This window comes from Sinocyclocheilus anshuiensis, unplaced genomic scaffold (assembly GCF_001515605.1).
Source record: "Sinocyclocheilus anshuiensis isolate Anshui unplaced genomic scaffold, SAMN03320099.WGS_v1.1 scaffold54, whole genome shotgun sequence".
Classification (NCBI taxonomy): Eukaryota; Metazoa; Chordata; class Actinopteri; order Cypriniformes; family Cyprinidae; genus Sinocyclocheilus; species Sinocyclocheilus anshuiensis.
In genome coordinates, this window is record NW_015547654.1 from 1,357,586 (window position 1) to 1,369,487 (window position 11,902).

An 11,902-nucleotide genomic window follows, 5' to 3' on the forward strand; every position below is an offset into this window, starting at 1 on the left:
ATATATATATATATATCAGACGTGTGTTCAGAAGAAATGGTGATGCTGCGGCAGGCACTGCAGGCCTGTCTGTGTGTCACCACGGGCACTGCCTGTGAGAACAAATGCTGTGGGCACAGCAAATGAGATAGAAAGCGGTCATTGAGTGGACATGAATATTTAACTGAGACAATATCAGTCTGGCAGAGTATCAGCCGATTGTAATGGCTCAGTGCCTTCTTTCTGCTGTGTCCGTATCAAACACAAAGCTCTGCCAAACCCTCTGCTGACAGCCACAGCTAACCTGAGCAGCACACTATCCTAGTTAGTCACGAGTCACTCCTGTTGAGACTCATTCCATGGATACCTTTGGTCAATTTGAGAAGATGTTGAGAATTGGTTGGATGACATTTTGTGTCCTGTGGATAACTCATAAGCTCTCAAATTTAATTTACAATCAAATATTCACACAGCGTCTTCAAATATGTGCGCACTATGACAATAATGATTGGTTCTGGCTTATATGTTGTTACATGATCAGTTGTGTTGAGGCATGATTGAATATGCAAGAGGTGCCACTGCCAATGAGATTTGATGAAGGAAATGTTTTTAGTGACTAATGTCTTAAAGGGACAGTTCAAAGTTCTGTTGTCATTTACTCATGTCATTCCAAATCCATAACTTACATTTACATAGACTTACATTTATCTTTGGAACAAAAACTTCCATCCCATTTCATGCTTCAAAAAGTTCAGAAAACATACATAGAGCTCATCAAACATGGTAAACGGAAGCTCAGCCATATTTACTAGTCGTTTCAGATCAACCCTCATTGGTTCTTGTGCATCCAGCATGTTTGATCTTACATTTGCCCTGTTTGGTGTGTTTTATATATGTCCGTCGATTAATGCTTATGTAGTATAGATGAATAAATAAATAATATATGTTTATGTATATGTGATTAAAAGTCTAAATTAAATCTGTTTTGGTTTTAAACTGCTCAATTTAAAGGGATTAATTTATTTCTTTGTGAAATTTGTGTCTTTGAAATGTCAAAGTTTTGGTGGAATAGACTTTTTATGGAGGGATAGAAATCTGTTGGGTTTCATTAAAAATTTCTTAATTTGTTTTTTGGAGATGAATGAAAGTCTTATGGGTTTGGAATGACATTTGGGTAAATAATGTATTTAAATAAATATTTAAAGTAAATAATGACTGATGAATTATGAGTTTTCATTTTTGGGTGAACTTTCCCTTTAAATTTTGGTCTTTTTCTCATAGAAAGCTATCATATGGCCTCAGAAGATGTTAAATCTAGTGAACTACCAGGGTGCTAAAAATGCTAAGATTGGGGGTTTGATTCTACTAAAATGTGTAATTGTGGAATGAGTTGTATGGACTATTTCATGGTACCTTATGGTGCTTTATGTTCTTGTTGGAGCTTCAAAGTCTCTGGTTGCTGAGTGTTTTCATTTTATGGAAAATTCCCTTAAATTGGACACTGGTCTGATAGCTAGAGTTAAGAAAAACAGTATTTTTCCAAAGGCTTATTTATTGTCAAAATGCAGCTCATAAAAATTCACCCATCAGACCCCACCCAGCAGCCAGAATGGACGGGGGTGGGGGCGGTTATGGTGATTAATTTCCCATGCTGCTTAGCTGCTATGGCAGATGAGAGGAGTCAGACAAGGGGTTTTATGGAGCCAAATAAACAGGCAGCTGTGTACCACATTAGAGCTGTGATTGGTGACAGTACACGTGTGTGGTACTTGGTGCAGTTCTCCAGACTTGGGTGGGGTCTTTCCTCCCAGTGTAATTAAACCCACAGGACCACCGTCCAGACACTCTATCTCCACATGCGCACAGCTAACTGTTTGTCTAATGTATGTCGTTTATCATGAGCAACCCCCACACATCATAGCACACACATGCACATCCATCATACGCACAGTTAATATACCCCACCACACACACTAATTGGGTTAGATTGTCCCGTTTCTCACCCTTTCCCCTTAATGAGAGACTTCAAAAAGCCCCGCATCAATATTTCACGCCCCTCCGCTGCATGTTTGAATATTTCCTTTTGATTTAGTATCTTGACATGTTTTGTTTTCTCCTATAAGAGAAGAATCTGTACGTTATGGATTAAATCTTCATACAGACTTCCTCGCAGAACGGCGCTCAGTAGGGCACATCCTTGGCATCACAGCAGGGTTTCCTACAAGATTTTGTATTTCCAGTGGGGGGCAACCCCCTCAAACCCGAAAAACATCTTACTAAACGTTAACAATTCTTTTTTTCTCCAACATATAATTGCTTTTGATTAAAATACCATTGTAACAAAACTCTGAAACTCCATTCTGCTACACTATTAACTTGGTATGCTTGGTATAAACTGATTTAAGTTTCAATAACCTTACTCACTTAAATGTACCTATTTTGAACACTGCTCTTTGTAACTGTTCTCTGCTTGTGTTGAGTCAGACATTACTAATAATGTGTCATTTAGTGAGCGAGCGAGTCATCCGAGCCGATTCAGTGAGATGTCAGATTGATTCAGTCCATGATTCAGACAGATGATTAAAACTGTATATACTATATATATATATATATATATATTGTAGGCAGTTTGCTTGTTAACAATCACGAAACAAGTGTGGTAATGAGCATTCTCATTTCATTACCACAAAAACACATTCTGTATTTACTGAAACTGAATCAAAATGCACTGCTGGAACTCAATACAAATAAGCAATAATTAAATAATAAAAGAACTTGCTCTGCACTTTATGGGCTTCACATTAACCGGATTAAGATTTCTATAAATGGGAGTTGCCATCCAAAGAGTACAACTGATTTAAATTTTTTTATACACTGCTGTTCATATTTTATTGAGTGAAGTAATACTTTTATTCAGAAGGATGCGTTAAAGTAATCAAAAGTGACAGTAAAAACTTTTATAACATTACTAAAGATTTATATTTCTAATTAAATTGTTCTTTTTGACCTTTCTATTCATCAAAGAATCTTGAAAAAATGTATTATGATTTCCACAAAGATATGAAGCTGTTTTTAACATTGATAATAACAAGAAATGTTTATTGAGCACCAATTCAGCTCATTAGAATGATTTCTGAAGGATCATGTGACACTGAAGACTGGAGTAATGATGCTGAAAATTCAGATTTGCATCACAGGAATAAATTACATTTTAAAATATATTAAAATAGAAATCAATTATTGTTTTGTTTTGTAGAAAGCTTTGTTTTATAAATAAACTGCATTTAAAGAGTTTCCCACTGACTCACAAACAGACAAACTGGAACAATCAGTTCAAGTCAGGTCGAAAGGAAACCAACAAATAATGGCATATCAACACCTTAACTTTCCTAATATATGTATAATTTTGCTGTGGCACTGCAGATTCAGCAGCGGTGCAGGAAACACTGCATCACAGGAAATCACTGCTGGATCTCGTTTAGCTACAGTGTCCATCCCTCTTCCTGCCTACTCTATTTTCTCTCCCCCATCATTCTCTGTTCTTGCTGGCCCTTTCGGCTCACTTGTTTCTGTCACTCGTGGTCCATCTCATTTTGCCCCTCTTGCTATCTCTCCATCCCCCTCAATCACTCTCTCTGGTAGGATTAGCATAGCCAATTTGAGCCGGCCAGTGTTCACCGAGTTGTGAATGTGCTAAATGTGCATTTCCATGATAAAGGCCGAGACTCCGAGCTGCTCGTCTGTCACAGAAGTATGGCATTACTATTGTCCCCAGGGCTGAGCTGCATCATTTTGTGTTTGCTTTTGAAGTGTTCAAATTCATTTTCAGCGCTCGGTACAGTACGCCGCTCCATTGTGCTGACAGAACGTTACAGTAGATTGTAAAAGCCACGTTTCTCTGCTGAATGGGGACCCCCAGGGCTCTGTAATGATGTATGCTAGCACTTTAGACATCAAAGCTAGCGTTTATGCAATCTTTAGTGAGCGCTAGCATGCGTGAGCGTGTGCAGTGCTGCTTTTGTGTAATATAAGTCTGTGTGCCAATGCGGTGTGTGTGTTTTTTTACAGGTCGACGAGCTGTACGAGGGCTTTTGTATTCAGAGACGGTTGCGTGATGGCGCCAGTAAGATGAAACAGGCCTTCACTGCTTCACCCTCCACTAAAGGCACACGTGAGAGCCTGGCGGAGGTCAACCGCAGATACAAAGAGTATACAGAGGTACATTATTAATGTTTGCTTGTCTGACCAGTTGGCCATTTTTTTATCGCTTTGTTCACGCTGCAGCAGAGTACATATTTTGAATCAACTAGAGTGTGGATTGTCTGAATGACTAATTGACTAATTGGTCTGTGTAATTAGGCTGGTTTCGGGTTCATCTGTATCTGAGAGGGCATTTACATAAGCCATACAGGTCTCAAGACGAGCTTTTAAATGTTTAACTATTTTCGACAGCATATTAGTAATGCCAGATATGATGCAACAGTCAAAAATTTCTGAGTATGTATGAGACGTGTATATATCTATTGATGGTTCTTTTTTTTAAAGAATTTAATACTTTTATTCAGGAAGTATGCATTAAATTGATCAAAAGTGACAGTAAAGACATGTATAGTGTTACAAAAGAATTATATTTCAAATAAATGCTGTTCTTGTAGAACTTTTTATTCATCAAAGAATCTTGGAAAAAATGTCACTTTCCACAAAAATATAAAACAGCACAACTCTTTTCGACATTAATAATGAGAAGAAATGAAATTCAGCATTGTCATCATAGGAATAAATAATTTTTTAAAAATATGTTAATTAGTGCTGTCAAAGGATTAATCGCACCCAAAATAAAAGTTTTTGTTTACATTATATATGTAGGTGTACTGTGTATATTTATTATGTATATATAAATATACACACATACAGTAAATATTTTGAAAATATTTACATGTATATATTTATATTCTCATATTTTATATTATATATAAAGATATTTAACATATAAACATAACATATTTTTCATAAATATATACATGCATGTGTTTGTATTTATATATACATAATAAATATACACAGTACACATACATATATACTGTAAACGAAAACTTTTATTTTGGATGTGATTAATTGCGATTAATCGTTTGACAGCACTAATGTTAATTAAATTAAATTGTAATATCATTTCACAATTTTATTATTTTTACTTGATCAACTAAATTCAGCCTTGGTAAGCATTAAAGACTTCTTTCAAAAACAAACTAAATGGTAAAAACAGGTCAAAACTAAAATATGAGGAACAAAATCACAATTTGTTTCAAACTTTTGCTACAGTTATATTTAATATAATTAGAATTATACATAACATATGCAAACAAACTGCCTACAATAATTACATTATATAATAATAAATATATAATATATATACTTTTTGATTTATTTAATAACAATAATGCAGATTGGTCACACTTTATTTTAAGGTCCAGTTCTCGCTTTTAATAATCTATGACTTTTGCCTCAATAATTTGCTAGTTGTTAAGTTTAGGTATTGGGTAGGATTAGGGATGTAGAATATGGTCATGCAGAATATGTGCTTTATAAGTACTAATAAACAGCCAATATGTTATTAATAAGCATGCTTATAAGCAACTTGTTAATAGTGAGAATTGGTCCCTATACCATTAGTTGTGGTAAGAAATGTTATGGCCAATTAAATCTCTCATTTCACCTGTCATTCATATTACCATATGTTCCCATCTCCTCAGAACATGAGCACTTTTGAGGCCGAGCTGGAGAACCTGTTGGGGGAGTTTCATATCAAAATGAAAGGTACAGGATTTTTGCACAAAAATGGGAAAAAATCTATAAAGTATGTGTTGTATATCAATAACAAACTTTTCAACTCCTTTGCTCTCTGTCTCAGGATTGGCTGGTTTTGCCAGGCTTTGTCCCGGCGATCAGTATGAGGTAAGTTGTTTATACGTAAACTTTCAGAACATACTGAGATTCATGCATTCTTTTTTTCTGTAATAAAGCCAGATGTGTCTGTCTTCTATCAAATTACTAAACGCTTGTAGTAATTGCCTGCTGTTCTGCCAAGTACATCCAGTTCATTCGTAATCACAGCTCTCCTAGCAACGTTTTCTCTTCTGATCCGCAAGTACATACAACCCACCAAACCCAATTAGATTTTGCAAGGCTGTATAAAACTAAACACTGAAAACTCCCATTGCTTTACTGCTCTATTAACAATTATGTGAACTTGTGTTGGCAGCGTTTTCCTAATTCTGACATTTTTTTGTTCTTTCTTTTTCTGGCAGATTTTCATGCGATACGGCCGACAGCGGTGGAAACTGAAGGGGAAGATCGAAACGAACTCCAAGCAGAGTTGGGATGGAGAGGAGATGATCTTCATGCCCCTCATTACAGACCTCATCAACATCAAGGTGGGCTCGTCCACACAGTCGTCCATTAATTAATGTGACTAATTCTGACAGTGACATACTGGGTTGTAACCACCAAAGACATTCAAAAAGACACGTCCCCTCAATATTAATCAACATTGATTCCTCAAATGTTACATCTCGTACCCTCAATCTTGAATATTTGGTTAGACCCTCGATGAATGCACGAAAAAACATACTCCCATAAATTTGCATTTATCTGCTATTTGCTATGCATTTATCTTGAATGAAACATTTCTGAATTGACAGTTCTCAATTCATTATCTTTATTCTACTAGGTGACAGAGTTAAAGGGGTTGGCCACTCACATCTTGGTGGGTAGTGTGATCTGTGAAACCAAGGACTTGTTCACCGCTATGCCTCAGGTGGTAGCAGTAGACGTCAACGACCTGGGAACCATTAAACTTAACCTGGAGGTCGCCTGGTTGTAAGTGAAGTTATCTAATAAAACAAGATAAGAAGTGTGGCGTTTCAGCCACAGTAAATTAAAGTCATGGTATACACTGCCCTCCTCAGGACAGTCATGGAATTTACTTCTGCCTAACAGTTAATACGTATGTTTTTTTTTTATTTCAATAATTTTAGTGTTTTCTTTCATTAAATACTTAAGTATGATATTAGATTGCTGTACATGAATGCATGTCTGCCTTGTTTTTACAGTCCATTTGATGTAGAGGATCTGACACTGTCCTCAGGAAACGTGAGTAAAGCCACCGCCCTTCAGAGACGAGTTTCAGTGTACAGCCAAGGCACACCCGAGACGCCCACTTTGCAGGACACGTCTTTCTTTGTGAGTGCAATTCTGAAAAGTCCTCTCAGTTCTGTTTAAAAGTCCTGCTTCTATCACCATGCTAAACACATAAACTTGATTTGCAGCTGCATCATTACACACATAAATCCTGCCCTTGTGAAAAAGAAGTACACATAAGCATTCTTTTAAAATGAGTACAGAAATGAAAGAATATAATTAAGTGTGCATTAAATGTTTTAAGACACTTGCCTGTTGTTTAAAATGAAATGAAAACGTATTATAGTTTAAATTTATATTAAATGCAACTTTATATGAAATTTCATAATTACCTATATTGTCTTTGAACATATCTCTTCTGTGTATTTAAATATATTTGTAATTACACATTTGTAATGATAAATTTGCTATTTAAAACATTTCAAATATGTGACCATGGACCATAAAACCTGTCATAAGGGTCATTTTTTTAAAATTGAGATTTAAATATCATCTGAAAGCTGAATAAATACGCTTTCCATCGATGTATGGTGTGTTAGGATAGGACAATATTTGACCGAGATACAACTATTTGAACATCTGGAATCTAGAATCTATGTGCATACAGTATGATACAGGATATTGAGGTTTTCAGATCAGGTGTTAGATCACACTGTCACATTTCCCTCCTTAAAAGCTGAGTACTAAACTAAATATAACACTACTGAGTCTGGCTAGCTGTTCTGGGTTCAGTGTGTATTATTGAATATGAAAGCACTTGCATCTTGTGTGTGAATGTTCATGTTTAGTCTGTGCTGCTGTGTCTAATGAATTGTATTCACCCTGTGGCACCATGTGCATCATGGTTGTTGTGTGTACATGTGTGTGTGTGTGTGTGTGTTTGTTTGTGTCAATGGCAAAGAAGTGGCATCCTCGGCGGTGGGAGGGTCAGCGTCTCTCATTCTTGCACACGCTCCGAGAGACGCTCTTAGAGAAACTCAGACGCAGTCGCTCTTTTGGCGATCTGGCTGCGCTGAGACCTCGCTCAAGGTCCAGTCTGGAGGTCTACGTGAGTCAGGTCACTATGTGTCCTGCCCTTCTGAGTGAACATCTGCATGTGGCTCTTTTCTTTGCTTGCGTTTTCTGCTTTTTTCACGCACAAACACACACGTTTCTTCTCACTCACATTCACACATACACTTTTCCAAACTATAATATTATGATGTTTAAAGACCCTATGAAATAAAAAATTGTGGCTTTTAGTTCATGTTAGCTTTTGTGCGGATAATTCCACTGTGGCAACTCCTAACGGGAGAGTTCATGTTAGCTTTGAGGCCTTTTGTGGGCAAATAACAGCAAAAAAAAATTTTGCAGACATTTTTCTTTCAGGATGATGGACTTAAAATATCTACTAATCCTATCCACAAGAGCATATAGAAATTTTTGTTCGGTTACAGTAAATGAAAATCTGACCAAGAACCCCCTGCCTAATGAAATAGACCATCTTAAAGTTACATGTTTAAGCCACTCACATGTAAACTTATAATCAGCCTAGATTATTTTAAGCAAAGGTTGTTGTAGTTTTCACAATTGCTTTCCAGTTTTATGTGTAGTATGTATCTCATGGTCAATGAACAGTCTGTGAGATGTCCCACCCCAACTTCCTGGAAAGAACATTTGGATATGTTAAACCAGGGTTTCCCAAAAGAAGGAACTGCTGGAGGTTCCTGAGTTGATGAAAAGCTATTTACTCCATCATTACTCCAGTCTTCAGTGTCACATGATCCTTCAGAAATCATTCTAATATACTGATTTGCTGCTCAAGAAACATCAATGTTAAAACAGTAGTTCTGGTTTTTATCAGGGTTCTCTGATGAATAGAACATTTAAAAGAACTGCATTTGTAATGTCTTTACTGTCACATTTGATCAATTTAATGCATCCTTTCTATGAATTTCATTATAGAAAAAAATTACCCAAACATCTGAATAGTGGTGTATTTAACAGAGGAATGAGAACATGCAAATGTTGTTAAAATATAGACATATTAACTTAGAATTTACATCAGGTCAGTGTTTTAGGTCAAACAGTTTTGGCTGACAAAACATTTGGGAATCCCTGTGTTAAAAACCATTTCATGGAAGTCTTTAATTGTTCTGCTGCTCTTTAGTGTGCTTGACTTTTGGACAGAAAATATTGTTTGCATCTTTAGATCACTAAAACTACTATAGATAATAGTGCTGATAGGAATAAATGACATCAGGGAGCCATATTTACCATATTTTCTTTCTCTTTCCATTAAACAGTCCACTTTACCAGACGACGTCTTTGAGAACGGAGGCTGCAGTGTGGCCGAATGCAAGCGCCTGTCCTTCACCTTCTCTGACACGCCCACCTCAAGCCCCACCCCCATCCAGTCAAACCCTGAGATCACCGTCACGCCCCCTGAGACGGACCCTCCCTCTGAACCAGCTCCAGCCTCTGAGGACCAGCCGGTTGAGGAGGAGTGTGTGGAGGAAGACTGCGGCAGTGTCAGCGATCCAGACCTGGAGTGGGACCAGGCTGAGGCCCAGGGGCATGGCACAGGCTCGACGGCCCACTCGCTGTGCTCCGAGAGTCAGCTGTCTGCGGTGGGACCCGAGGATGTGGTGTTCTTGGAGCCCAACATGCCTGATGAAGCCCTGGAGCTGAAGCCGGTGGAGCTGGATGGGGAGGAAGGCAGTCTGACCAGGCAGCTGGTGAGAAGGCTCACCTCCTCTGACATGCTGCCCGAGGCCAGCACTGTGAGCTGGTCTGGAGAGAGCAGCAGGACCTTCCAGGAGAGCAGCCTGGAGGAGGCCATTCAGTCCCTGCTCCTGCGGCTGGAGAGCTTAGGCCAGCGCTGCGGGGAGCTGCAGGACTTGGAGCAGGAGGTCATGAGACTCGAAGATATGTTTAAGGTGAACGAGTTTTCTGTGGTCTTTAATTAGAAGAGTTACTGTTGAAATTTTGATGCAGTTTGTTTGATCATGAAGCTTGGTTCATTTGATTAGCATGAACTTAGGTATCAAAGATCCACGGTTAGCAAGAAAAGGGCGGTCTAGCATTCAGATAATGCACAGTTTTGTAAGACTTGAGGGTGGATTTGGTCTTGAGTCCACCTTGATTGAGTCCACCTTCACTCCTGAAGTGAAGCGATGCATTTATGTAAGAAAACTGTAATCCCTAGCTTCCGCTGTCATAAACACGTTCATAAGAGAGTGGCGTTCCAGCAGATGACGGAGGACGTAGGCGTAGCGTAAGCTCTGGTGAGAATATGCTAGTCTCGTGAGAACCAAGTTTTGTTTACAACAGGGAAGCAGTCTCCTCTTGGCTTATTGAAAGTGTTTTTTAACTTTGAGCATCACGTTTTTAGAGTGTCCTGTCATGCACAAGAAGAATAAAATAATTGAAAAGCAGCAAATTGGAATGCAAGAACTTGTTGTGTGTGAACAAGCCCCTTGTCTCAGATGATCTCAGTCTTGAATGAAGGTTGTTGTTTCTCCTCAGTGTCGGGTACCTGCTCATAGGAGCCGTTCATCCAGCCTCAGTTTGACAGTGGAGAGCGCTCTGGAAAGTTTCGACTTCCTCAACACCTCTGACTTTGATGACGATGACACAGGAGATGATGCTGCCACCCTCTCACACGCTGTCTTCTTTGACATGGAGTCAGAGAGAATCGGGTGAGTTGGAAATTAAACCCTTTGGTGGTCAGGTTTCTCTGAGGAACTTCATGGTCTCGGTAGTTGTGATTGGGTAGCGCCCTCTGGTGGTGACAGTATGTCTTGCATGTTCAACAGGTCAGGCCAACATCCAGAAGCAAGAGGCCACCTGAGTGAAGCCCTCACAGAGGACACTGGTGTGGGGAACAGTGTGGCCGGCAGCCCGTTGCCTCTCACCACAGGAAACGAAAACCTAGATGTGGCCATTGTTGTTCATCTACAATACTGCAGTCATCTCATTCAGGTGATTCTGTTTTTCCACCTTTACAACTTAATTTTCACCTTCTCAGATTCCAAAATATTGTGATTTTTCTTTGTCTTTTACACCGAACATTGTCAGTAGACAGCACATTTACAGCATAAACAGATTGAACTGTGTCATTGTGATTTTTAATATAAAATGCTGAAGTTTCTCTATGTATGGGATGCAGTTGTTGACCTCAGGAGGAAGCCAGTCGCAGCACAAGACATACCTGCACAAACTAACAACTCAAACACTTCTGTTGGAGGATCTCAGTGAGAAAATCTTTGACAGACCGGGCAGCTGTATTTTAGTGTCTGATGGTGAGTATAGCTTAAAGGGGTCATATGATGCTATTTTAAAGATCATTATTTTGTGTATTTGGTGTAACAGAATATGTTGACATGCTTTAATGTTCAAAAAACATTATTTTTCAAATACTGTACATTATTGTAGGTCCTCTATGCCCCGCCTCTCTCAAACACGTCGTTTTCAACAAAGCCCCTTCCTTTGACAAGCGCAGTCTGCTCTGATTGGCCAGCTGACCCAGTGCATTGTGATTGGCCGAACACCACAAGCACGCGTCGGAAATGTAACGCCCCTTACCATAATCGCGAGCTTCAGCTTTCAAAGTAAATATCAAGACAGTTAATAATGTTGTTAGTTTTACCATCAGTTCAAGCCCGAAAGGACAACAGAGTCGCGTGACAGACACAGTGATGATGCAGTACACAAGCCACGGTTAAGACAGCTGACGTGCTATGAT

The 11,902-nt window shown here is 38.7% G+C and overlaps 1 protein-coding gene across 3 annotated transcripts in view; it reads left to right on the forward strand.

The window, feature by feature from the left end:
- Nucleotides 1–11,902, forward strand: part of ripor2 (RHO family interacting cell polarization regulator 2) — an 89,088-nt gene that overhangs the window by 69,465 nt on the left and 7,721 nt on the right. For all 3 annotated transcript variants that reach the window (XM_016504363.1, XM_016504362.1, XM_016504364.1), the window contains exons 7-16: nt 4,048–4,197; nt 5,730–5,793; nt 5,888–5,931; nt 6,285–6,410; nt 6,707–6,855; nt 7,089–7,218; nt 9,462–10,094; nt 10,684–10,856; nt 10,974–11,139; nt 11,327–11,459. In XM_016504363.1, the coding sequence (XP_016359849.1) occupies nt 4,048–4,197; nt 5,730–5,793; nt 5,888–5,931; nt 6,285–6,410; nt 6,707–6,855; nt 7,089–7,218; nt 9,462–10,094; nt 10,684–10,856; nt 10,974–11,139; nt 11,327–11,459 (1,768 nt within the window). The remainder of the gene's footprint in view (nt 1–4,047; nt 4,198–5,729; nt 5,794–5,887; nt 5,932–6,284; nt 6,411–6,706; nt 6,856–7,088; nt 7,219–9,461; nt 10,095–10,683; nt 10,857–10,973; nt 11,140–11,326; nt 11,460–11,902) is intronic.